At 41.8% G+C, this 25936-nt stretch overlaps 1 protein-coding gene across 1 annotated transcript in view; it reads left to right on the forward strand.

Moving 5' to 3' along the window:
- Nucleotides 1-25449, forward strand: part of nrn1la (neuritin 1-like a) — a 53709-nt gene extending 28260 nt beyond the window's left edge. The window contains exons 2-3 of the mRNA XM_029633469.2: nucleotides 17035-17185; nucleotides 23147-25449. Coding sequence (XP_029489329.2) covers nucleotides 17035-17185; nucleotides 23147-23444 — 449 coding nt within the window. The 3' untranslated portion in view covers nucleotides 23445-25449. The remainder of the gene's footprint in view (nucleotides 1-17034; nucleotides 17186-23146) is intronic.
- The last annotated feature ends 487 nt before the right edge of the window (nucleotides 25450-25936 follow it).

Consider the following 25936-nt stretch of genomic DNA (forward strand, 5'->3'; position numbering starts at 1 on the left):
GAACGACAGGGTGTTGTCCAGGATCACGCCAAGGTTCTTAGCGCTCTGGGAGGAGGACACAATGGAGTTGTCAACCGTGATGGCGAGATCATGGAACGGGCAGTCCTTCCCCGGGAGGAAGAGCAGCTCCGTCTTGCCGAGGTTCAGCTTGAGGTGGTGATCCGTCATCCACACTGATATGTCTGCCAGACATGCAGAGATGCGATTCGCCACCTGGTCATCAGAAGGGGGAAAGGAGAAGATTAATTGTGTGTCGTCTGCATAGCAATGATAGGAGAGACCATGTGAGGTTATGACAGAGCCAAGTGACTTGGTGTATAGCGAGAATAGGAGAGGGCCTAGAACAGAGCCCTGGGGGACACCAGTGGTGAGAGCACGTGGTGTGGAGACGGATTCTCGCCACGCCACCTGGTAGGAGCGACCTGTCAGGTAGGACGCAATCCAAGCGTGGGCCGCGCCGGAGATGCCCAACTCGGAGAGGGTGTCTATTGACATTCTGTATTATGTAATTCTGTATTATGCTTCATGTTTTGTGTGGACCCCAGGAAGAGTAGCTGCTGCTTTTGCAACAGCTAATAGGGATCCTAATCAAATACCAAACGTGTTAACATATGTTTTAGGTAGGCAATACATAGACTCCTGTAAAATTGACCCAATTGTCACAAACGTTAGTTTAACGTCTAGTTTTGATTTACATTTGGTTTAATTATCAACTAACGTGAATTCAACGTGAAATCAACGAAAAATGTTACCAAGACATTGGATTTAGGTGAGCATTTGGGTAAAAAAAATAATAAATTGAATTACATTGATGACTCTGTGTTGATTCAACTTCATCAGATGACATTTTGTTGTTGAAATGACGTGGGAACAACGTTGATTCAACCAGTTTTGCCCAGTGGGAAGGCTAGCTAGTCATAAGCCTACACTCACTGCTGGAGGGAATGCACAACCATCCTTGATTGTGAGCTAGAATAAAATGTTGAATGAAATATGTGCGACACAAGAGGTGAACAACGGTTTTCCATCAATAGAATCAATGTAGGGAGGTAACATGATATCATTTGGGAATTACTTAGACCGCACTTACCGGTCGGACTTGTTATCTCATTTGCTCTGGCAGAGAAGGAGCCTATGTGATCGCTTTAACAGTAGCCTAAATGTACAGTTAAAGTATACATGAACAATAAATGAATGAACATCAGAGATAATAGGCCGTTTTTTTCTGAGAACAACATGCTCTTATTAGCCTAGCAGAATCGCCCACAAAAAGAGGTTTGTGATAAGCCATCATTTTAATGGTTTAACTTGCTATAGCCTACAGTTCACAATAACAAGCATTTCACTACACCCGCAATAACATCTGCTAAAAATGTGTATGTGACCAATACAACTTGATTTTGATTTGAACAGGAAAACATGTTGCTCCAAAATAAAATGAAGAGATAGTAAACTTTCATGATGACACTTTGTTTAATCTTTAAAGCGTTGGCTAATGGTTTACTGAAACATAAAGAAGCTTTCTGACTTTCAATAGAACCGCAAAAAGGCAAAGCCAAAAATATTGATTTGAAAGCATCCTCGATAAGGAACGCTTGAGAGGGAGAACTATGGGTAATTAGATGGATTTGGCGGAAGGGTTGCAAAATAAATCCTTGCATTGCAGGGATCAACTTGCTTTGGCAGTTTTATAGCCTCATGCAGTAGTAGCAGTAATAATAATAATAATAATAAACAATTACTACCGTACTACTCTGCGCATGCTGACACAAACCGATTAGGCAATTTCAAACATGCTGGGCAAAAACATTCTGAGGTGTGCATGGATTATTTGGACAAAAACGTTGTGTGGAGTCATTTTTATTAGCAGGAAGAAGTTGAACTAATGTCTAATTGTGGAGTCTTTGGTAAACATAAGTGTCACAATACATAGGGGTATATTTATCAATTAGGGCATTTGAATCCGACTTGGGGGGGGTCTACTAAGCTACATGGAATTGTTTTAAGAAGGTGGTACCAAAGATCATTTAGCTATTTGATTTAGAATTTTAAGACCCCTCTGAGTATATAAAAAATCAACAAAAATGATTTTATGACATTTTTTATTTGGCCTTACTGCTGTTAACACCATGCAACGCATATTAGTATGCTACAGACAGAATTTGGCAGATCGGCTCTACCAATTACAGACGAGTCCCAAAACGCTTGTGGGGGTCGTAGAGCAAAACGGTCGACATGTACAGTACCAGTCACGAGTTTGGGCACACCTACTCCTTCAAAGGTTTTTCTATATTTCTACTATTTTCTATATTGTAGAATAATAGTAAAGACATCAAAACTATGAAATAACACATGTGGAATCATGTAGTAACCACAAAAGTGTTAAACAAATCAAAATATATTTGATATTTCAGATTTTTCCAAGTAGCCACCCTTTGCCAGCTTTGCACACTCTTGGCATTCTCTCAACCATCTTCATGAGGTAGTCAGTAGCTTAAACTGACAGACATTTATGGTGATTGTTTTATTATGCTAATTATATTCCCGCGGGGACAAGGACATTGACTCTAGGGTGTGTTTAAGGGATTGTTTCTCAGTGGTTAAAGTTATCCCTGACATAGGGGATAGAGGCCTATAGTATGGATATGTGTCACGACTTTTGCCGAAGTCGGTTCCTCTCCTTGTTCGGGCCGGCGGTCGACGTCTCCGGTCTTCTAGCCATCATCGATCCACTTTTTATTTTCCTTTTGTTTTGTCTTGTCTTCCCACACCTGGTCTCAATTCCCTCATTACATGTTGTGTATTTAACCCTCTGTTCCCCCCCCATGTCTTTGTGCAGAATTGTTTATTGTAAGTGCATGTGCACGTTTTCTCTGGTGCGCGATGGGTTTTGTATCCATTTGTTTGTTGTTCTGATTTCCGGTGGTTTTATGAATAAAACTGCTCCATTGATTACCCAGTTTTGCTCTCCTGCGCCTGACTTCCCTGCCACCAGTAACACACTCCCTTACAATATGTCTTTCAGCACCTGTCTGTAGTACATATCCCTAGCTGGGTCAATAAACCCAAGTGGATTGAACATGGATCCTTAAATATACTTTGTGGTCGAAACGCGTTGCAGTTGTGCACCCTGATATTCAGGCTGATCTGCTCCAATATGTATTCTTTTGTATATATTTTCTGTTAAAATAATTCACTAAAGTTTATTGCACCATTCTGGCCACCTACTTATTTTCTTTCTACAATCAAATAAAATAAAATCGCGCAAAAGACACTGTAAGAATTATTATTCTTTAAAAAAAATAGCATTCCCACATGGGGGTGGCTTCATCTCAATTTATTTTTCAATTTTAGGCTTTTAAAATATATTCCATTCTCCTTTCTATTGTTTATATTATGGCTATATTCCCACTAGTATTCCATTATATAATTAAGCTTTAACATGTGTATGTTCTGTCTTAATAATAATATTAATTTGTAGAGTGCATTTCCCATGCTCAATGCACGTGTAAAGCTTTTAGTCATCCAGAGCGATTTATAGGAGCAATCAGGGTTAAGGGCCTTGCTCGAGGGCACATCGACAGATTTTTCACCTCGTCGGCTCAGGGAGTTGAACCTTTCGGTTGCTGGCCCAGAGCTCCTAACCGCCAGGCTACCTGCCACATCTTTTATGATTTATTACTAATTAAACTGATTTATATTATTGTGTTTCTATTCCAAGAAAAACTCAAATAAATACAGTTTACAATAGCCTATATATTGCCAACCTAAAACATCCGTTAATACATTTGAAGTTCTTCAAAATATAAACTACATATGTGACTCGCCACATGGATTCGGGCCTATGTAGCAACATTTGAAATTGTGTTTTTTACATTGGATAAAAGTAGAGACTCTGAGTTAGAAAATGGTATATCATACACTGAAGTTGAATAACAATGGGAATGTAATTCTGCTACGAAAGTTGATAAACTTGTAACCCCACTTTTGAGAAAATGACCCGTAAATGTTCTGGTACACCTACTGGAGAGCCCTTCTTTGTCTACACCCATTCAACATCATTCACACCCTCTTAAGCCTTAGCCCCACCCATCTTTTTAAGGATGCACAGTGTAGTAAACAACCAAAGATTTCAAAACTAAATGTGATGAAAGTAGTAGCAAAAGGTAATACTAAAAATACACTTTATCTAGTCCTTGGCCTATGTCCTAATCTGACTTTGGTGCAGGTTATGTTGTTCTTCACATTACCGTCTCTGGGAAACACACTCTATATCAAATAAAATCTATGTTTATTTGTCACATGCACAGGATACAGAAGGTGTAAACTGTACAGTGAAATTATTACTTGCATAGTGGATTGAGTCTTCTGTTTAGACAATGAACCATAATCCCAACTCTAATGCCGTATTCAAAACAACTGGGAACTCGGAGATCTCTCACTTCCTAGCAGTCAAAACAACCAACTAGGATCAATGTCAGCCAGCTAGCTAACATTAGGCTATAACTAGCAATGCAAATGGCTTTCTGATATATGAATTATGTTTCTACACAGATCATACACTTGTTGTTAGCTAGCGAGCCAGCCAGCTAACGTTAGCTAGCAAGCTAACAGCACGTTTTCACTTGCAATGAAAACAACTTTAAAAAACTATTTGAAGCGTATAATATCTGAAAATGTATCTGGACTCTTACATGGAAGAACGCTTCTCCCTCTCTGTCATGGATGCCATTGTTGCCCTTAGTTTGAAGATGTAATCTAGAGACAGGTGTTTTGTACAACAGCCTTCTTTCTGTGTTCTCTTTATGTACTCTCTCCGCATATGGCATTAATCTCTCTGCTTCCACCAGGCATTCCACCGATTTCCAATCTCGGGCAACTTCCTCCGTGACAACGACACTATTTCTTCCCCACCATTGTCATCAGAAGACTCTACAATGTCTGGTTCAATTTAAGTGATTTGACCTAAATCAGGGATTTCCTCATTGTCTGATTCATTTTCATTTTCAGAGAGTGTCAACATGGCACGTTCATCCTCCAGAAAGTAATCCTTCACAACTTTTCCCACTGAGCTTTGTCGATATGCTCTATTAACTTCAGGGCAGCAATGTTGAGATATCTTTTTTAAAGCTGCAGTAGACAGGAATGTCCACACATACTGAGCAGCTCATGTTATAGACAGAAGCACGCTACATGACAGACCAATCCGAACACATCTCTCAGCATGTCCAGCCCAACCATTATCTCAGCCAATCATGGCTAGCGGGAAGGTTCCTGTATTTGTCCGTAGCTAAACCAACTAGGGTCGTAATTTAACAAAACACATTTTGATCAAATAAAAAACAATGGAAACATTGTGAAGTAGTGACGTGCAGCATAAGCTTACTTTCTTGAAAAGGGTCACATATCCTAATGTTAGAAAGTAGAATAGAAACTAGATATAGACTACTGTGGGTGGGGTAGGCAAAATCATTAAGACAAAATAGTCCTAATTAAAACAATAGCGATAAAGGAAATAAAAAATGCTAGGCAGAGCATTCCCAAACCTTTTGGCCGAGCAGTACCAGAGTGAAATTGCAGTGGGAGAGAAGGCCGACACACTTTTTGAAATCTGCTTGATTTACTTTGCTCCTCGCTCCAATGAATGAATGACTCCAGCAACCTTTACACTGTTTGACAAGCTGCATAACAAATTAACCCTAATTAGACAAAAGAACAACTAAGTTGTTCAAACAAAATACTAAGTCGTTCGAACGAGATACTAAATTGTTAAAACAAGATAATCCAAAAGTCTACTTGTTTTTGTACCTTGGGCTTCAGGGCTTCCGTAGAGAGGAGGCATCAGTTGTCATAAACTATTAACTATTTTCAGAAGGTAGAAAGAAAGTAAAATGAACAAGAAAAGATTATATATATATATATATATATATATATATATATATATATATATACAGTATATCACAAAAGTGAGTACACCCCTCACATTTTTGTAAATATTTGAGTATATCTTTTCATGTGACAACACTGAAGAAATGACACTTTGCCACAATGTAAAGTAGTGAGTGTACAGCTTGTATAACAGTGTAAATGTGCTGGTAAAGGTGATGGACTGGCCAAGCATGTCTCCAGAGCATCTGTGGGGCATCCTCAAACGGAAGGTGGAGGAGTGCAAGGTCTCTAACATCCACCAGCTCCGTGATGTCGTCATGGAGGAGTGGAAGAGGACTCCAGTGGCAACCTGTGAAGCTCTGGTGAACTCCATGCCCAAGAGGGTTAAGGCAGTGCTGGAAAATGATGGTGGCCACACAAAATGTTGACACTTTGGGCTCAATTTGGACATTTTCACTTAGGGGTGTACTCACTTTTGTTGCCAGCGGTTTAGACATTAATGGCTGTGTGTTGATTTATTTGGAGGGGACAGCAAATTTACATATATATATATATATATATATATATACCCATCCAAACGCATATATACATATATATATGAATCGGGGACTGATGCGTATATATTGAATCGGGGACTGATGCGTATATATATATATATATATATATATATATATATATATATATATATATACCCATCCAAACATATACATACATACATATATATATATATGTATATATGCGTTTGGATGGGTTTGGGGTCCACCGACTGATGCAGTTGTATCTTAAACATTTGAATCGGGGACTGATGCGTAGCGGTGAATCATTACATCCCTAATATATAGCAATTGATTCTTGAAGAATATAACTTATAAATGCCTTGTGCGTTTAGTTCAACTGTCGTACCCCATCAAAACCCAAAATATACGCTTGTTTTACTCCAATGTTTGTAAATAATGCAAATGTCAACAAAACTGTATAGCCTCAAAACATGCTTCAAACTATAATTGTTTAAGTCCTTGCATCCATAGCTCTGTCAATGAATTTGAGGGAGGTTACATTTCTCCAGGCGCATCCCTCTGCTTTTTCTATCAAATCAGAGACGGGGTGTTATTGAATTTGTTATTCAATTAAGGATTCTAGCTTTAAAGAGCTGGATTGTATTTAATGTCTGATGAAGCTCTTTCTTTACATTGATGTGAAAGTTTGCTCTCTGAGTAAAGCATATTTATCTCCCTCTCTCCCTCCTCTCTCTCTGTACTAACAAACAGGCAGAGGATTTGCCTCATGTAATATTCCTAGCTCTGCATTTTGTTCCAATTATTTCCACACACCTATAGGACAACTTACACAGCAACATTGGTGGTCCTAATGAACATGATGTTGGTAGTAACATTAACCCAGTCATTTCAGTGTGACCTGCTTGGCGTTTACCTCATTAGAACAGATTACAGTTAAACCAAGACTCCACCCAGTTGTTCCAGCCTCTCCTTCCTCATAATGCTTCAGAATTTACAAATGATGTTGCAAAATCTTTGTCCTTCTTGAGCACAGTGTGTATTATGTATTCACCTCCTCTTCACCTATCCCTCTCGCTCCACTCGGTATCACTATTATCCTGTCTAGGAAAATTAATATCTAGGCTTTTTATTCTTATCTCTCCTCCAGTGTGAAGGGAGCTGAGGTGCAAATGGAAAAATCTGAGCGGTTAAGCATTTATTTGGAAACAGAAGTTAGTATGATAGAGCTAATTATCAGGTGTTGTTTTTTTATGCCCATCCCATGCGTACTCTCCCTCACTCTTTCTCCCTTTTTCTCTCTTTATTTCTCTCTCTCTTTATTTCTCTCTCTTTCTTATTGTACCCAGCATGGAGGCTGCAGTGGGAATTCAGTTCCTCTATTCCTCTCGCACGCGATGCTGTCACCGGCAGGTTAATTAGCCTGGCTTTCGCCCTTAACGATGTAACACCAGAGGCCTGAGTTACCATAGTACCATAGTAAACCTCCCCAGCCTCCCACCCACTCAGTCTCAGAGAGTAGAACACAGCAGCTACCTGCTCAGACGAAAACCTTTGGCTTTGGTGCTCAGACAGTGACACGCTGAATATTTGCTCAGACAAAGAGAGACACTGAGCTGCTACTAATCAGACACACTGGATGCTTTTTAAACAATGCCACACTGGAGCCTGTTCAGACAGTGCCAGACAGACCTCTGAGCGGCACCCGCAGATGAACAAAGAGGACTTTCTATTAAAATTCCAGTCCCTGTGAGGGTAACAGTGCTAATGATGTGGCAGATATATCAGTCTAATAACTTGGCTAATGGCTCCTGTCTCTAGAGCACCTCGTAGTGTATTGGATGGAGTCGTCCTCCCAGTGGATGTGTGTGGAGCTGACGTTAGAAATAACCCAGGCCAGTGTACACCAGTCTTCTGCGCCTCTCCTCTCTCATTCACGATCATATCAGCACTTTCAATGTGGCTCAGTCAATCTGCACGGGCAAAGTAACTATCTATTCTTTCTTATTGAAATCAGTTTTCAAATGTGGTTCAGTTAAACCGTGCAGGCAAGAGTAACCATCCATTCTTTCTCATTGAAAGGTATTCCTGCAGGGCTGTATGATGGAGCCTAGCATGAGATATCACTCCCTATGTGTCTGACAGATCAGTCAGATAATCCGCTTATTACTAGATGACACCTCTATACTTATCACAGATTTTACACTGATCCCAGATAATACTAGATTTTGATTAGTATCTTATTAGCTTTAGTTTCATAATGACAATTACGTAAGCTTTATATAAGTTACTGTAGTAAGTTCAGTGTTACTACACAGGTAAAGGAACAACTTATTGTAATTGGTTACTCCACTGATTCTCCAGCCATTTGAGTCAGAGCAAGTCAAGAGTCCTACCAAATGAACAAAACAGTCTGTGGAGAGTCTTTATCCTATTACTTTTATATAATAAAGGGATTGAGGGAATACATTTGGTCATTTAATTAAACACCTGGAGATAAGAATTTCAGTGGTGAACTAAAACCAACAACAGGTTACCTGCAACGAACAAGAGGACCCTGGGATTTGTAGTGCTTTATTATTTCCCCACTTCCTACTTGAACACAGTAAATAACACCCAGCGGAAGGAAGAAAAGTACACTTAGAACATTATATGCAGCAAAATGGTCAGCTGAACTCTAAGTCCTGTTTTATTTTTTAGAGGTGTCACAAGCATTTGTGTATGGGTTTATCGAAATCTTTCAGAAATTGACACATGAGAAAGAATGGGTTTAATTAATTTTGATGTGCGCCCTGTGGGGAGTCTGTGCATCAGGCATCACCACCAAGTCTGCTAGTTCAGCACTGCACCTGCCAACAGCTGCATATTCAGTCTCATGAATAGAGATCACACGCTTGTCCCGAGAAAGACTCAGTCTGCTGGGCGTGCTATCCAGACCCAGTTATTACAGTGGACTAAGGTCAGCTGGATCTTACCAAAAATACTATATTTTTATCTTGTCTATTCTTACACTTAATACTGTTTTATGCTTATGGAGATTAATCATATATGGAGTGATGTCAAATGGACCTTTATAAAAAAATATATAATTCTGTTTTCCATTTATGTATTCCCTTCAAACACATAGTCATCAGCTACATTTTATGTTTCAAGGGAGCACATTGTTATTAATGGTGGTCTTTGATAACATATAACATGTTATGTTGGAATAGTATATTTCAACTCATTATGCTGTTCTGTTTTACTCTGTATTATACAGACTGTACTTATCACGTTTCAGGTAAGACCCAAATGCAGACAATGTTGAAGTAACAGTTTATTAATATACAGGTGCAGGCAAAAAGCAGGTCAAGGGCAGGCAGAGGTCAGTAATCCATATAGGTGGGGCAAAGGTACAGGACGGCAGGCAGGCTCAGGGCAGGCAGAAGGGTCAACACCGGGAAAACTAGGAAACAGGAACAATCGAAAGACGGAGCAGAGGGGAAAACGCTGGTAGGCTTGACAAAATAAAATTAACTGGCAACAGACAAACGACAAACAGAGAACACAGGTATAAATACACAGGGGATAATGAGGAAGATGGGTGACACCTGGAGGGGGGTGGAGACAATCACAAATACAGGTGAAACAGATCAGGGTTTGACAGTATCCCCCCCTCTAGGGCCGCACCTGGCATCCTACCTGGTTGACCGGGGTGCCGGCGTTGGATATCCACGATGAGGCCTGGGTCTAGGATGTCCCTGGCGAGGACCCAGCACCTCTCCTCTGGGCCATAACCCTCCTAGTTAAACCAGGGACTGGAACCCCCTGCCCCGAGGTCGAACCTTCAGGAGATGCCTCAGTGTACGCTGGTTGGCCGTCGATGAGACGGGGGAGAGGGGTAGTTGAACTGTGTGAACACCAGGGCCCATCTAGCTTGCCTGGAATTAAGGCGCTTGAGATACTTGAGATACAGAGATACTTCAGGTTCTTGTGGTCAGTCCACATGATGAATGGATGTTCCACCCCCTCCAGCCAGTGCCTCCATTCCTCCAACGCCGTCTTCACTGCGAGAAGCTCACAATTCCCTACATCGTAGTTCTTCTCTCTGGCATTGAGGCGATTGTGCAGGGATGTAGCTTGAGGTCCAGGGAAGAACGCTGGGACAGGACAGCCCCCACCCCGACATCCGAAACATCGACCTCCACCACGAACTGACGGGATAGGTGTTGAAGGAATTGAATTCCTCTGTTTTAATTCCCAATTAAAATTAAACACTCTGTCAATTCATAAGGATTTGTAAGACCCTTATTTTATAGGAATGGACAGAGTCCCGGTCTTAAAGTCAAGTATCAGCCTTTATTCAAGAGAGTACTGAGTTCATACACATTTTACCACAGGTTATAAACTGAAAATGACGTCAGCGTTTTCTAAATGTTCCGTCTCTTCTTGACACTGGTAGAAAGGCTCTATAGCTCTCAAGCCTTCCCTCTTCGCCTAGAGCCAAGGTCAGTCAGTGTAGATAAGCATTCTAGACAGTCTGGAGATAGTTCATTCATTTGTACCAAGGAACAGACCATCATTGTTCTAAACTCTTGACTACATTACAGTGCCTTGCGAAAAAGTATTCGGCCCCCTTGAACTTTGCGACCTTTTGCCACATTTCAGGCTTCAAACATAAAGATATAAAACTGTATTTTTTTTGTGAAGAATCAACAACAAGTGGGACACAATCATGAAGTGGAACGACATTTATTGGATATTTCAAACTTTTTTAACAAATCAAAAACTGAAAAATTGGGCGTGCAAAATTATTCAGCCCCCTTAAGTTAATACTTTGTAGCGTCACCTTTTGCTGCGATTACAGCTGTAAGTCGCTTGGGGTATGTCTCTATCAGTTTTGCACTTCGAGAGACTGACATTTTTTCCCATTCCTCCTTGCAAAACAGCTCGAGCTCAGTGAGGTTGGATGGAGAGCATTTGTGAACAGCAGTTTTCAGTTCTTTCCACAGATTCTCGATTGGATTCAGGTCTGGACTTTGACTTGGCCATTCTAACACCTGGATATGTTTATTTTTGAACCATTCCATTGTAGATTTTGCTTTATGTTTTGGATCATTGTCTTGTTGGAAGACAAATCTCCGTCCCAGTCTCAGGTCTTTTGAAGACTCCATCAGGTTTTCTTCCAGAATGGTCCTGTATTTGGCTCCATCCATCTTCCCATCAATTTTAACCATCTTCCCTGTCCCTGCTGAAGAAAAGCAGGCCCAAACCATGATGCTGCCACCACCATGTTTGACAGTGGGGATGGTGTGTTCAGGGTGATGAGCTGTGTTGCTTTTACGCCAAACATAACGTTTTGCATTGTTGCCAAAAAGTTCAATTTTGGTTTCATCTGACCAGAGCACCTTCTTCCACATGTTTGGTGTGTCTCCCAGGTGGCTTGTGGCAAACTTTAAACGACACTTTTTATGGATATCTTTAAGAAATGGCTTTCTTCTTGCCACTCTTCCATAAAGGCCAGATTTGTGCAATATACGACTGATTGTTGTCCTATGGACATAGTCTCCCACCTCAGCTGTAGATCTCTGCAGTTCATCCAGAGTGATCATGGGCCTCTTGGCTGCATCTCTGATCAGTCTTCTCCTTGTATGAGCTGAAAGTTTAGAGGTACGGCCAGGTCTTGGTAGATTTGCAGTCTGATACTCCTTCCATTTCAATATTATCGCTTGCACAGTGCTCATTGGGATGTTTAAAGCTTGGGAAATCTTTTTGTATCCAAATCCGGCTTTAAACTTCTTCACAACAGTATCTCGGACCTGCCTGGTGTGTTCCTTGTTCTTCATGATGCTCTCTGCGCTTTTAACGGACCTCTGAGACTATCACAGTGCAGGTGCATTTATACGGAGACTTGATTACACACAGGTGGATTGTATTTATCATCATTAGTCATTTAGGTCAACATTGGATCATTCAGAGATCCTCACTGAACTTCTGGAGAGAGTTTGCTGCACTGAAAGTAAAGGGGCTGAATAATTTTGCACGCCCAATTCTTCAGTTTTTGATTTGTTAAAAAAGTTTGAAATATCCAATAAATGTTGTTCCACTTCATGATTGTGTCCCACTTGTTGTTGATTCTTCACAAAAAAATACAGTTTTATATCTTTATGTTTGAAGCCTGAAATGTGGCAAAAGGTCGCAAAGTTCAAGGGGGCCGAATACTTTCGCAAGGCACTGTATATTCAATACTGGGAGCAAGAGAGAAAATTCATACATGTACAGTAAGATAATAGTATTCGGATTAGTCAGTCCTGATTGAAATGTATACATAATTAGTCATCATTGATAAAAATTCCCTTAACAATAGGTCAGGATGAACCAAGATGGGAGCTGTGGTGAAGCGATGTTTGAGATCCCGGAACGCCCGGTCAGCAGCTGGAGACCATGTGAACGAAACTTTGGCGAGGTGAGTGCAGACAGTGGGGAAGCCAGGGTGCTGTAACCCCGGATAAAGCAGCGATAGAAGTTGGCGATCTCCAGAAAACATTGCAGCTGCACCCTGGAAGTAGGCTGGGGCTAATCCACCACCGCTCTCACCTTCCCGGGATCCATTTGTACACTCCCTGCAGCGATGATGTAACACATAAAAGGGATGGTGGAGTGATGGAACTCACACTTCTCTGCTTTTACAAACAGCTGGTTCTCCAGAAGGCGTTGGAGAACCTGTCAGGCGTGGAGCACATGTTCTTGGGTGGTGCGTGAGAAGACAAGGATGTCATCGAGGTAGACAAAGACTCCGCAGGAATGGCGGAGAGGTCCGGGGCAACTTCCGAGCCCCAGGAAGACGTCCCGGGGCAGTTTGTGCTGACTTCAGGCAATGGACGTGGCAGAACAGGCTCCAGCCCATGATGGCACCAGTAGACCAGTTAATGAGGGGATTGTGTCGCTGGAGCCAGGAGAATCCCAATACCATGGGAATCTGAGGAGACTTAATGAGCAGGAACTGGATAGCCTCACTGTGGTTCCCTGAAACACGTAGGTTGATGGGAGTGGTGTTGTCGGTGACCACCACATAGAGTGCCAGTCCACCGCTCTAATGCCCATGGGAATGGAGAGGGGCTGAGTGGGGATGCCCAGCTAGGAAGCCAGAGTAGAGTCCAAAAAGCTCTAATCGCCCCCAGAGTCGATGAGGACCCGGAGAGATTTCGAGGGGATAAGGGGAAGATGGGCAACACCTGGAGGGGGGTGGAGACAATCACAAAGACAGGCGAAACAGATCAGGGTGTGATAGTACTGGATTTCCAGAAAAGCCTTGCAAACTCCCCCGGGACCATAAACTTTCTCATTTGGGTAGTGACTCATTCCATTTTCCACCCTGACCAGCAATTGTGTGAGGATTATCAGGAGCAGTAATAAGAATAAGTAGCAGTGTTTTAAGCATCTCTGACTGGTGAGCATGGTCTTTTCCTGAATCCTTCCAATTACTCACCTTGATCTCTGTGCTCCACTCTCATGGCCTGCAGATATTTTCCCTGGCTTACAGGCCAGTTCATTACTGAGGCTGCAACTGGTAGAGTGAGGTTAATACTGTACATGGAAGCAAAGGCTCCACTGTGGTAGTTCTGATGTGCTGTTGCACCATGAGCCAAAGAAACTCCAGTAACAAGCCTCATGGAACATTGCTATAATGACAGGAAAACACAAGATTATACAGTGCCTTTGGCATCCAGTTGTCTATCTACTGTATGTCGTGGTAGAGACAGTATGGCTATGATGCCTGACACTTATAGAACATTTTCCCTGTATACTTTTGATATTGATACTTGCACTTTAATTGTATTTTGTCTCATGACACCAATACTCTTGAAAGAAAATATCTGCACAGAAAATCATTAGATTTCTAACCTTCAAGGAATGCATAGCTAGATGTGCACATATCTTTATCGATTATTATTGACGAGGAGGGGGGCAGTTTGGTACATTAAAACCAGAGTGTGGTGTAAATACACCCCTTATGGATAGAAAAGCAATTGAATGTTTTTCTACACTGAAACAACAATGTCCGTTTTTTTCCTCAGTCGTGTCTGTCTGACCTGAGACTGCGTGCTTTTTAAACAGAGTGATCCATGGATTCCCCCAGGGTCTGTCATACTATCAAATATTTACATTGAAAAGCAGCCTAAGGCAGCAGCATACACCAGCAACATGTGCTTACATGAAGAACCACTGGGCTGGACAACACTTGTTTTTTGACCAACATAGGTGCCTCTTTTTTTTTTTTTACTTCCTCAATAGAGGGCTCATATGTTCCTCTTCACTTCTCTTCCCTCTAGTTCCTTATACTCTACCTATCTCTCTTGACTGTATTCACACTTTTGACGAGACCTCTGCAGGTTTTTATTAAATGTTAGACCCCCACTGCCAAACATTGCCTGAAATCAGTAGGTTTGCCGCAACAGAAAGAAATCTTACCTATTAAATATTAAACATGTCCTTCCCGGGGGACCAGAAGAGAATTCTGGTGATCTGCTGTCTGACCCAATTACCATCCTCAGTTTTACCCCACTTAGTCCCACCGTTACGCTCTTTGAGAGTTCGCCTTCAAATGGCTGTATTACCAGGGAAGGAAGAAGTATGGGAAGAGAGAGGGGATAAAGAGATAGAGGTCTCTAAGGGAGCAGTTTCATCTTGTGGGTTCATGACTCACTTTTTCTTTAGTACTTTGGCTTACAGGCACTAATTGCTTCACATTAAAAGGATTCATATGTGCCACAGGGTTCAATTCTTGGACCGACTCTCTTCTCTGTATACATCAATGAGGTCGCTCTTGCTGCTGGTGAGTCTCTGATCCACCTCTACGCAGACGACACCATTCTGTATACTTCCGGCCCTTCTTTGGACACTGTGTTAACAACCCTCCAGGCAAGCTTCAATGCCATACAACTCTCCTTCCGTGGCCTCCAATTGCTCTTAAATACAAGTAAAACTAAATGCATGCTCTTCAACCGATCGCTACCTGCACCTACCCGCCTGTCCAACATCACTAATCTGGACGGCTCTGACTTAGAATACGTGGACAACTACAAATACTTAGGTGTCTGGTTAGACTGTAAACTCTCCTTCCAGACCCATATCAAACATCTCCAATCCAAAGTTAAATCTAGAATTGGCTTCCTATTTCGCAACAAAGCATCCTTCACTCATGCTGCCAAACATACCCTTGTAAAATTGACCATCCTACCAATCCTCGACTTTGGCGATGTCATTTACAAAATAGCCTCCAATACCCTACTCAACAAATTGGATGCAGTCTATCACAGTGCAATCCGTTTTGTCACCAAAGCCCCATATACTACCCACCATTGCGACCTGTACGCTCTCGTTGGCTGGCCCTCGCTTCATACTCGTCGCCAAACCCACTGGCTCCATGTCATCTACAAGACCCTGCTAGGTAAAGTCCCCCTTATCTCAGCTCGCTGGTCACCATAGCATCTCCCACCTGTAGCACACGCTCCAGCAGGTATATCTCTCTAGTCACCCCCAAAACCAATTCTTTCTTTGGCCGCCTCTCCTTCCAGTTCTCTGCTGCCAATGACTGGAACGAACTACAAAAATCTCTTAAATTGGAAACACTTATCTCCCTCACTAGCTTTAAGCACCAACTGTCAGAGCATCTTACAGATTACTGCACCTGTACATAGCCCACCTATAATTTAGCCCAAACAACTACCTCTTTCCCAACTGTATTTAATTTATTTATTTATTTTGCTCCTTTGCACCCCATTATTTTTATTTCTACTTTGCACATTCTTCCATTGCAAAACTACCATTCCAGTGTTTTACTTGCTATATTGTATTTACTTTGCCACCATGGCCTTTTTTGCCTTTACCTCCCTTCTCACCTAATTTGCTCACATTGTATATAGACTTGTTTTTTTTTACTGTATTATTGACTGTATGTTTGTTTTACTCCATGTGTAACTCTGTGTCGTTGTATGTGTCGAACTGCTTTGCTTTATCTTGGCCAGGTCGCAATTGTAAATGAGAACTTGTTCTCAACTTGCTTACCTGGTTAAATAAAGGTGAAAAAAAAAAAAAAAAAAAAAAAAAAAAATATGTAGCCTAAATGATCATGAAATTAAGTTCTATCTGGGTCACTCACACTACAGCCTGTACCCCTCTGACATGATTCAGCTAAAACATCCTTCAGGGCCACAATTATCTTTCCAAACATATTTTTCATACATGGACATTCTGGAGTGTGCGCCTTGAAGGTTGGTTGTTCAGAGCGAGGCACTCAAACCCCATTACTTTGGAGTGTATAAAACCATGCTGTTTTCAAGGACTGAAGTACTCTTTCTGAAATAGCCTGACAAAGCAACATAACCAGGTCTCTTAATGTCAGGAGAGTTAAAGAAAATGATAGAAGATCCAGCAATAGAGGATCCAAGGTCGGTCAAAAGCCTTGTATAATACCGAGAACTTGGATGCAGCTTGTTTAAGTAACCAAACAAGTTCTTAAAAAACACTCCGAAGTCCCATGCTTGGCAGTGTTGAAGTCTCCTGATGCTCATTTCTCCCCACTGTGAGCCAGGGATACAGAGAGTGCTGATGGTATACTGTATGTCTCTGTCTCTGTGTCTCCTTCCAGTCGTCGGCCCCTGTCCCAGCTCTGCTGCCTCCACCAGGAGGTGTCACTCCATCTATAAGGGCTTCGCTCAGTGTCTGATGGCTCTGGGGGACAGCCTGACTGAGAGTGCCCAGAAGATCGAGGATACACAGGAGATACACACCATCTGCAAGTAAGCACACACATCTGTACACATACACATCTGTACACACACAGACACACACAATCCTCTCATCTTTATGTTGCTTATAAACACACACACACACACTCCCACTTTGAAATGTGTAAATTGACGGAACACGGTTACCCTTAATTTCATTACCATTGAAAGATGGACTCCACCATATCTTTACCTCTATTTAATTCCCTCCAGATCTTTGTCCATCTCTATCTCTCTCTAACATGCTGACAGCTCTTCCCATTTGCTGTAGGCATAGTGGAGTACCTAATGAAAGATTAAGGGTCTTTCTTTACCCATCTCCGCTTTCCATTCTATTTATACATGATTCTGTAATCCATCTTAATATTATACCTTCCCTTCTGGAAATGTCTTTGAATTTGTTGAGCAGTAATGTCATGGTAGATGCTAGTCTATGCATCACCGCATCAAGCTCAACCCATTCCCAGACATATTGTTGCATCTGTGACTGGTGTGAATTGGCTAGCTAGTTTGCGGTGCGTGCTAGTAGCATTTCAATCGGTGACGTCACTCGCTCTTAGACCTTGAAGTAGTTTTCAGGGAGCAGTCATGGCTTTTGTGGATCGAAGGTAACAATGCTTCGTGGGAGACATTTGTTGATGTGCTCAGAGGATCCCTGGTTCGAGCCCAGGTAGGGGCAAGGAGAGGGACGAAAGCAATACTGTTACACATCAATGTAGGAAGGTCCTATCGACAGCCTTAAGCCAGTTGCTGTTCTGTATTGCGGGGCTGGAGATACCCTTGGAATCTACAGGGATATAGTGGTCGTTACAATGATGTTGTTATTTTGGTCATATTCCTTAACACTAGAAAGGCCTCGGCGCACCCCGCTTTGAGAAAATGAGCAGCCATTTTGACTCAAACATTCTAACGGTCTAATAAATACATTTCACATATGCTATCGGAAAAATAATTATTTGGTTGTGTTTATGAAGGTCTTGGGTAACATCCGAATACGGAAAAATGTTTATGTAAAAGAACACAATAGCATTACTTTAGTTTATGTTACTGTAGGCTATCTGTTTCTACATGCTCACATGTGGAGCGTATTGAACAGTGGTTATGCTAAGAAAAAGTTGTATTTTCAAACAGAGCTAATCTCTTCATTTTTGGTTTTGGAAACCTCCGAATCTGCCCTTTCTGATACCTGCATGTGACTATATTGGAGGATTTGATATGGTAACTTTTTGTTGCTCTGGGAAAAAAATGTCCTCTTAAAACTGCTTATAACACAAATTCTGTTTGTGATATTCAAATTCTTACAACATATCAATCAGTCAATCAATATTATTTATAAAGCCCTTTTTACATCAGCCAATGTCACAAAGTGCTATACAGATACAGTCTAAAACCCAAGCAATGCAGATGTAGAAGCATGGTGGCTAGGAAAAACTCCCTAGAAAGGCAGGAACCTAGGAAGAAACCTAGAGAGGACCCAGGCTATGAGGGGTGGCCAGGAGATAATAACAGTACATGGCCAAGATGTTCAAACGTTCATAGATGACCAGCTGGGTCAAATAATAATAATCACAGTGGTTGTAGAGGGTACAACAGGTCATTACCTCAGGTGTAAATGTCAGTTGGCTTTTCATAGCTGAGCTTTCAGAATTCGAGACAGCAGGTGCGGTAGAGAGGGAGAGTCAAAATCAACAGGTCCGGTACAAGGTAGCACGACGGTTCCATAGCCACAGGCAGAACAGTTGAAACTGGAGCAGCAGCACGACCAGGTGGACTGGGGACAGCAAGGAGTCATCAGGCCAGGAATTCCTGAGGCATGGTCCTAGGGCTCAGGTCCTCCAGGAGGGGAGGGAGAGGAAGAGAGAGAGAAAGGGAGCATACTTAAATGCACACAGGACACAGGAGAATTACACCAGATATATAATAGACTGACCCTAGTCCCCCGACACATAAACTAATGCTTGCATAGAAACTGGAGGCTGAGACAGGAGGGGTCAGGAGACACTGTGGCCCCGTCTGACGATACCCCCGAACAGGACCAATTAGGTAGGATATAACCCCACCCACTTGACCAAAGCACAACCCCCACACCACTAGAGGGAGATCCGCAAAACACCAACGTACTACCCTGAGACAAGGCTGATTATAGCCCATGAAGATCTCCCCTACGGCACGAACCCGAGGGGGCGTCAACCCAGACAGGAAGATCACGTCGGTGACTCAACCCACTCAAGTGACGCACCCCTCCTAGGGATGGCATGTAAGAGCACAAGTAAGCCAGTGGCTCAGCCCTCATAATAGGGTCAGAGGCAGAGAATCCCAGTGGAGAGAGGCGAACCGGCCAGGCAGATACAGCAAGGGCTGCTCGTCGCTCCAGTGCCTTTCCGTTCATATTCGTACCCCTGGGCCAGACTACACTCAATCATAGAACTTACTAAAGAGATGAGTCTTCAATAAAGACTTAAAGATCGAGACAGAGTCTGCGTCTCTCGCATGGATAGGCAGACCATTCCATAAAATGCCTCGAGCTGTTTGCTTCAAAATGTTAGGGACAATAAGGAGGCTTGCGTCTTGTGACCGTAGCATACATGTACAGTCGTGGCCAAAAGTTTTGAATGACACAAATATTAATTTCCACAAAGTTTGCTGCTTCAGTGTCTTTAGATATTTTTTGTCAAATGTTACTATGGAATACTGAAGTATAATTACAAGCATTTCATAAGTGTCAAAGGCTTTTATTGACAATTACATGAAGTTGATGCAGAGTCAATATTTGCAGTGTTGACCCTTGTTTTTCAAGACCTCTGCAATCCTCCCTGACATGCTGTCAATTAACTTCTGGGCCACATCCTGACTGATGGCAGCCCATTCTTGCATAATCAATGCTTGGAGTTTGTCAGAATTTGTGGGTTTTTGTTTGTCCACCCGCCTCTTGAGGATTGACCACAAGTTCTCAATGGGATTAAGGTCTGGGGAGTTTCCTGGCCATGGACCCAAAATATCAGTTTTGTTCCCCGAGCCATTTAGTTATCACTTTTGCCTTATGACAAGGTGCTCCATCCATCATGCTGGAAAAGGCATTGTTCGTCACCAAACTGTTCCTGGATGGTTGGGAGAAGTTGCTCTCGGAGGATGTGTTGGTACCATTCTTTATTCATGGCTGTGTTCTTAGGCAAAATTGTGAGCGAGCCCACTCCCTTGGCTGAGAAGCAACTCCACACATGAATGGTCTCAGGATAATTTACTGTTGGCATGACACAGGACTGATGGTAGCGCTCACCTTGTCTTCTCCGGACAAGCTTTTTTCTGGATGCCCCAAACAATCGGAAAGGGGATTCATCAGAGAAAATTACTTTACCCCAGTCCTCAGCAGTCCAATCCCTGTACCTTTTTCAGAATATCAGTCTGTCCCTGATGTTTTTCCTGGAGAGAAGTGGCTTCTTTGATGCCCTTCTTGACACCAGGCCATCCTCCAAAAGTCTTTGCCTCACTGTGCGTGCAGATGCACACACAGAGCAAGCTCTGTACTGGTGATGCCCCGATCCCGCAGCTGAATCAACTTTAGGATACTGTCCTGGCGCTTGCTGGACTTTCTTGGGCGCCCTGAAGCCTTCTTCACAACAATTGAACCGCTCTCCTTGAAGTTCTTGATGATCCGATAAATGGTTGATTTAGGTGCAATCTTACTGGCAGCAATATCCTTGTCTCTGAAGCCCTTTTTGTGCAGAGCAATGATGACGGCACGTGTTTCCTTGCAGGTAACCATGGTTGACAGAGGAAGAACAATGATTCCAAGCACCACCCTCCTTTTGAAGCTTCCAGTCTGTTATTCGAACTCAATCAGCATGACAGGGTGATCTCCAGCCTTGTCCTCGTCAACACTCACACCTGTGTTAACGAGAGAATCACTGACATGATGTCAGCTGGTCCTTTTGTGGCAGGGCTGATATGCAGTGGAAATGTTTTTGGGGGATTCAGTTTATTTGCATGGCAAAGAGGGACTTTGCAATAAATTGCAATTCATCTGATCACTTCTTTCTGGAGAATATGTAAATTGCCATCATACAAACTGAGGCAGCAGACTTTGTGAAAATTAATATTTGTGTCATTCTCAAAACTTTTGGCCCACCTGTTAGGTGTGTACGGCAGGACCAAATCAGAGAGACAGGTAGGAGCAAGCCCATGTAATGCTTTGTAGGTTAGCAGTGAAACCTTGAAATCAGCCCTAGCCTTAACAGGAAGCCAATGTAGAGAGGTTAGCACTGGAGTAATACGATCAAATATTTGTGTTCTAGTCAAGATTCCAGCAGTCGTAATTAGCACTAACTGAAGTTTATTTGTGCTTTATCCGGGTAGCCCAAAAGTAGAGCATTGCAGTAGTCTAATCTAGAAGTGACAAAAGCATGGATTTGCTTTTTTGCATAATCTTTGGACCACATACAATACGTCTGTTATATAGACTTATTAAAGAAAAGTCAAGGAGGGGGACATGACATAAAAATGGATATTTGCATTTTAAATTCATATTGAGTCAAAATGACTCAATCTCTTCTGTACTCTTTTGTAGGTACCAATTAAGGTAATCCTGCCACTCAGTCAGCACACCGTTGCATACAGGTAACTGCCCAAATAATAGAAACACTTGAGAGATACAAAGTATATTGAAAGTGGGTGCTTCCACACAGGTGGCAATGGCCCTATCCACAGGGCATACGTGGTCACTGAATGGTTTGATGAGCATGAAAACGATGTAAACCATATGCAATGGCCGTCTCAGTCACCAGATCGCAACCCAATTGAACACTTAAGAAGATTCTTGAGTGGCGCCTTAGAGAGTCTTTTCCACCACCAGCAACAAAACACCACATTTTGGAAATTCTCATAGAAGAATGGTGTTCCATCGCTCCAATAGAGTTACAGATACTCTTAAGTCTATGCCAAGGTGCTTTGAAGCTGTTCTGGATCATGGTGGCCCAACGCCCTATTAAGACATTTTATGTTGGTGTTTCCTTTATTTTTGGCAGTTACCTGTACATGTGTGTCCAGTGCACATTGACACAAACACAAACACACCCACACACACAAACTCGCATATGCACGTGCTAACACATATTCACACACTTCCCAGGAATCTATCAGGGACCAGTAGAAAGGCAGTATTTTCTCTCCTGGATAAAATTCTCAGATTTGCATCTAGGCCAAGGCTGCACTACTGTCAGTATTCTCTATGGAATGATAGGAGAACTTACTATGAGTATAGAATAGAAATGAAGGGGAAATCTGCCATTATTAGAACGGGTAATGTCATTGTTTCCCTCAAACTTGGTTTGTGTGTATTTTTATGTGTGTTTGTCTATGCATTAGCATGCGGTGTATGTTTTAGATCAAGTGTTCAATCTAACACCTCAGCAATCCTTTATTATTTTAATCAGAAAAGAGACTGCGGTCAGATTTAGCTAACAAGTTACCCTTCACCTGCTGTTACTCTGCTGTTTTCTACTGCACATGTGACTCTGGGACTTTGCAAGGCTGCATTTTGCTTCCACTTTGTTTCACCCATTCCCCTCAAGGTCTCCTGTGTGTATGGTAAACAGATGCACCTAAGCCCCCAGCAGATGTGCTGTTTTAGGGTTGAGTTTATACTAAGGGCCCATATCCAAATACAGTACAAGTTTAGCCTTTCTGCACTTGTACCCAGGGAATGTGAATCTATGATGTGTAGTGTTACGGGCATATGTCGTGTTGGACCAATCTTCTTCTACCTGATCTCCTTCTTATAGATTTACACACAGCCCTTCCCATAGCAACCAAATAACTACAACCATGGTTTCATGGGGGATCCTTTACTGTATCACACAGATGAATAATAGTGTCTTGAACTACATTGTTATACCTGGTTGTTAGAAAGATATGGACGTATAAAAGTTATTCTAGAACTCAAGAGCTATGTGACCATCTCTCTTCCATCCCCTACAGGTCCTGGGATGAGTTTCATGACTGTGCGAACGTGGCGATGGCGGGCTGTCCTGATGAGGCTGCTGCAGTCTGGGAGTCTCTGCGACAGGAGTCCAAGAAGATGCAGTTTTCTGGTAACCTGTATGACATGTGCTCCAGTCGTAACCAACCAACTGGCACTGCTGATGCCCTGAGCCCACCCAACCAGGAAGAGATTAACCAGGAGTCTCTAAAAGCACACACCCACCATCTAGGTCCCGCCTCTTTCTGGTTGCTCTCCTTATGTTTGTCCCTTTTGCTGCTGTTGGCCAAGATATAGGCACGATCAGGGTGAAGGGGAGGGAGGAACTCATTGAGGACATGTAAAAAAATATATTAAAAAAGGATAATAAACTCACAAATATTTTTTGTGTACTAAAACTGAGTTGCATATATTTCTAGCTGCATGTTCAGATTGGTGGCTCCTCATCTGTAGTGTATTCATTTCATACACACATTATCTCTCTAACTCTCTCTGAAATACTCTCCTCCTTTTCATCAATTTAAGAGTTGGATAGTATGGTTCCAGGGGGATGCTGTCTGGGAGAGCTGAGGGTAGAATGTAAATGAGCAAATAAACCTCAAACATCTAGAACCCAAGACAGATTATTCAAGCCTCACCAGGCAAGGCTTAACAGCAACATCTCACACAGAAACCTGCATCCTGAAGTTTCCTTCAGGTTGTTATTCAATCAGAGAGCACTGTGGGATGTTTTGTAGCATTAAAGGCTCAGACAATTTTTGTTATTTCGTTTGGGACTCACTGAGGATTACAGAGAGAATTACTCAGAGTAAAACCTCTAGAACAATAGAGCTTACCTGCAGACAAGCATAATGAAATATACCCAGCTCATGGCAGTTTGAATGTTAAGGACTGAAGGCTTGGATCGCTGTGTATTCACCCAGTGCGGGTCTATTTAACACAGCGTTCATTAACAGATAAACCACTTAACTTACATGAAATCACTTCTTGTCTTGGTCAAGTCTAGGCTGACCTAGAATTGTATTTAGTCATTTGTGTTGAAGAAATATGGATGAAGGTGTACATAATGGAATTTATTCATATGAATATTTATGTACATATCAAGTGGCACATCAATATATAGTATCAAGCCTTTTGATGCTGCAGGAGCCTGTGTGTAAACGGAGACCCTGGTGAAATAATAACGGTATAGAAAAAAGGTTTTACTCAAAAGGACTTTCATTTGATTAAAGTCAACACCATGAGGATAACCCCTGCTTGACTCCCTGACATTAAATCTTAGCTGCGTTTAAAACCTAGTTTTAATTGAATGTAGGTCTGAGATAAACTACCATGTTGGAAATGGAAAATACCGTTTAAATGTATGTTTTCTATTGGCTTTGCTCTCAACAGCTTTATCGGTCAATTTGTATTTGCAGTGGATTTGCATTTTTAATTGGAAATTAATCTTGTTTGCTATTGCAGCAAGTTTGTGTGGAATGGTTAGGAGGCAGCAGTAAACTACAGTGAAAACTTCAAGGAAATCCATTTTTATCTTCATTGTAAAGTAAAGGACATACAATATATGAAGTAGATTTAGTTGATCATTAAATAAATGTAAATATTTAAAGAATATTGTGTTGCTATAACAACAGTTAGCGCTACAACATTTGAGGTTACTGGATAACAAATTTTAGACTGTTTGCAAACTGTGAGGACTTTATTACTTATCTGAATTTCAATAAATTGTGTGTGTGTGTCTGTGTGTGGGTCTGTGTGTGTGTGTACGTGTGTGTACGTGTGTGTGCGTGCTTGTGTGCATTGTGCCAGTGTAATAACACTTGGTGAATGAAAGCAGTAGCAATGCCTTTTACGTCAAAATACAGTATGGAGACTCTCCCTTATCTTGCTTTACAATAAGCTTTTTCATTCTTGTATACATCAGCTCATAAGCATCATTATTCTTCACATATATATAATGTTACTGTACCTATATTGTATACTTCTGTACTAGCAGTTATGCTGGGGCGGCAGGTAGCCTAGTGGTTAGAGTGTAGGGGCGGCAGGTAGCCTAGTGGTTAGAGTGTTGGGCCAGTAACCGAAAGGCTGCTAGATTGAATCCCCGAGCTGACAAGATATACATCTGTCATTCTGCCCCTGAACATGCAGTTAACCCACTGTTCCCGGTAGGCCGCCATTGTAAATAATAATTTGTTCTTAACTGACTTGCCTAGTTAAATAAAGGTTCAATCAAAAAATTATAATAATGGAACAGTTGTGTTGTGTTGCTTGAGATGTTGTATGATGTGCAGTCTTTCTGTTTATGATATGTTGAAAAGGAAGAAACCATTGTGTCTGTAACCTCATTGTATATTCACCATACGTCTCTCAAAGATGGAAGAAGATGAGACAAAGGGTGCAAATTCAACACATTCCTCCCTTTGAAGTTGTCATACTAAAGCAGTGTTTCCCAAACTCGATCCTGGGGACCCCAATCATATGTACAGAATTTCCATAAACTTCACAAAGCTATGATGGAAAGTATTCAGACCACTTCCCTAATTCTAAAATAGATTTTTTTAAATGACCACCAATGACCACTATCTACCCCATAAAGCGTTTTTAGAATTTTTTGCATATTTATAAAAAATATATAAAACGGAATACCTTATTTAAGTATTCAGACCCTTTGCTATGAGACTCTACATTTAGCTCAGGTGCATCTTGTTTCCATTTATCATCTTTGAGATGTTTCTACAACTTGATTGGAGGCCACCTGTGATAAATTCAATTGATTGGACATGATTTGG

The sequence above is a fragment of the Oncorhynchus nerka genome, linkage group LG25 (genome assembly GCF_034236695.1).
Source record: "Oncorhynchus nerka isolate Pitt River linkage group LG25, Oner_Uvic_2.0, whole genome shotgun sequence".
Lineage (NCBI taxonomy): Eukaryota > Metazoa > Chordata > Actinopteri > Salmoniformes > Salmonidae > Oncorhynchus > Oncorhynchus nerka.